At 50.2% G+C, this 1917-nt stretch overlaps 1 protein-coding gene across 1 annotated transcript; it reads right to left on the bottom strand.

Moving 5' to 3' along the window:
* Window positions 1–774: 774 nt before the first annotated feature.
* Window positions 775–1251, bottom strand: LOC149265981 (uncharacterized). Its single transcript, XM_089406715.1, has one exon. The coding sequence runs from the start codon at window positions 1249–1251 to the stop codon at window positions 775–777; it is 477 nt and encodes a 158-aa protein (XP_089262841.1).
* Between the last annotated feature and the right edge of the window lie 666 nt (window positions 1252–1917).

The following is a 1917-nucleotide window of genomic DNA, read 5'->3' as shown; positions in this document are numbered from 1 at the left end:
CTTTCAAAAAAAAGTCTAAACCCATAAACCCCCTACCACCCCAGGGGGCTAGGGCTATGATGGATTTGGGATTGTATCCAATAGAAAGACCACCGGATCGCCTAGTAGAGTCTATGGCCGAAAATATCCACCCTGGGCACATAGAGGCTAAGGTATCAGAGATGAGGTCAGCCGGGCCAAGGGTCTCTTGAAGGAGAATGATGTCGATAGGGGTAATTTCAAAAAGTCTCTGCAAGGCTAGTTTCTTTGAGGCACTAGCCATGCCCCTGCAGTTGAAGGTGAGGCATTTCATGGTGGGATGCTGGCAGGGGTGTTCACTTCTCTAAGAACCCCATCAAGAGTAGATTGACGGCCAAAGGCTACTTCAACCCCAGCACGACGGATAGCTTTAGATAGGTCATATTTTCTCCCCCGAGATATCAAGGGTGTAGTACCAGGGATGGCAAGTCCCAAACTAGCAAAATGAAAAGGGGAGTCCCGGGGAGCGATGCGAGGATGAAGGTTGCAATGGTGAGGCTTAGTCTCACGAGAAGTACCAGGGGAAGAGAGGGGCGAGGATAGGGAGAGCAGTGAGGCGACAGGTGGAGCCATGATATGAGAGGATGGTATAGTGCATTGTGCAACAGATATTGATGGTGCAAGCATGGAAGAGCAGTGTGTAAAACAAGATAAAGGAGGAGAAAGAGATGTACCTGAAGCTTTGGCGGCTTCTATTGCAGCCCGCGATCTGGTGACAGGCGGAGAGGGAGTGTTGTGTGCCACAGCCGCTGCCTGCTAAGCTTTGTTTGCCAAGGACAATGGATCCGGTGCAGGAGGGCGCTGATTAGCCTGCACGTTAGTCCTGGTGGGTACATTATATACAATGGGGGAATCCTCTGCCTTATTGATGAGGGGACAATCCTTAAGAAGGTGCCCAACCTTGTGGCATCGGCGACATCGAAAAGGTACCCCCTTGTAATCCAGAATTTGAACCTCGGTGTAGTTTCCCCAATGTAGTGTAATTTTCTCTTCCAGCCCCTTGCGGGTATCCAAATGCACAAGTATGCGGGCAAGGGTTCTGTTCCTTGATTCCACAAAGGTTCTATCATGATCCAAATATGTCGCCAATGCATTTCCTATACGGATGAAAACCTGCTCGCACCAGTATTGAAGAGGGAGGCTAGGCAGGCGGACCCATAATTGGCCAGCACCAATTTGTTCTCTTTCAGGATCAAATAGTGGACTCCATCTTTTTAGCAGGACCGGTGCCATCTCAATGTGCCAGTATCTTCCAAGTACTAAATCTGTGTAGGCTTCTTTTGCAAAATGGAGGGCGAACTAGCCTCTAGGCAAGACTTGTACCTCTGGTAATTCATGAAGGATGCTCCCCAGATTTCCTTAACCCATAGCGTGAGTCGAGCGACCGAATATGCCCTACCATGAACATGACCTACCAGTATAGTGCGGGTCATGGTGGCTGCTTCCCCAATGGCGGAAGTCTCACCGAACCTAATCGAAATATCCTTTGTGGTAGATTTAATGCACTTTGGTTTTCTTTTGCGTGAGCGAGGTGTAGATGGGTGGCCTGCTAGTGGATCCTGGGCGTCGGCCTGAGCGAAATCTTTTACAGGTCTAACCCTAATCACAGGAGTCTCAAAACATCCTGACGGCAGGTGGGTAGGGCTAGGAGGGTTAGTGACCACTGGTGGCGGGGGAACAACAGATGTCTCAGTGAGGAATGTAGATCCGAGCGGATTAGGTTCGAAAGGGGGCGACAGAGGCGCAATAGTAGATAAAATGTGAAGGGTACCCTGAGATAGAGGGGGAGTATCCAGAGCCGATGTTAGCTGCGTAGGGTTAGGGTTTCGAGCAGGGAGCGATGCCGACTGGGGATCCGGCAAGGTAACAACCGGAGAAGTGTTAGGCAGAAATGGATCC

The sequence above is a fragment of the Pinus tabuliformis genome, chromosome 6, assembly GCF_031772625.1.
Source record: "Pinus tabuliformis cultivar Carrire ecotype Pingquan chromosome 6, CPIR1, whole genome shotgun sequence".
NCBI classification, from domain to species: domain Eukaryota; kingdom Viridiplantae; phylum Streptophyta; class Pinopsida; order Pinales; family Pinaceae; genus Pinus; species Pinus tabuliformis.
This window is presented reverse-complemented; position numbering and strand designations above follow the sequence as displayed.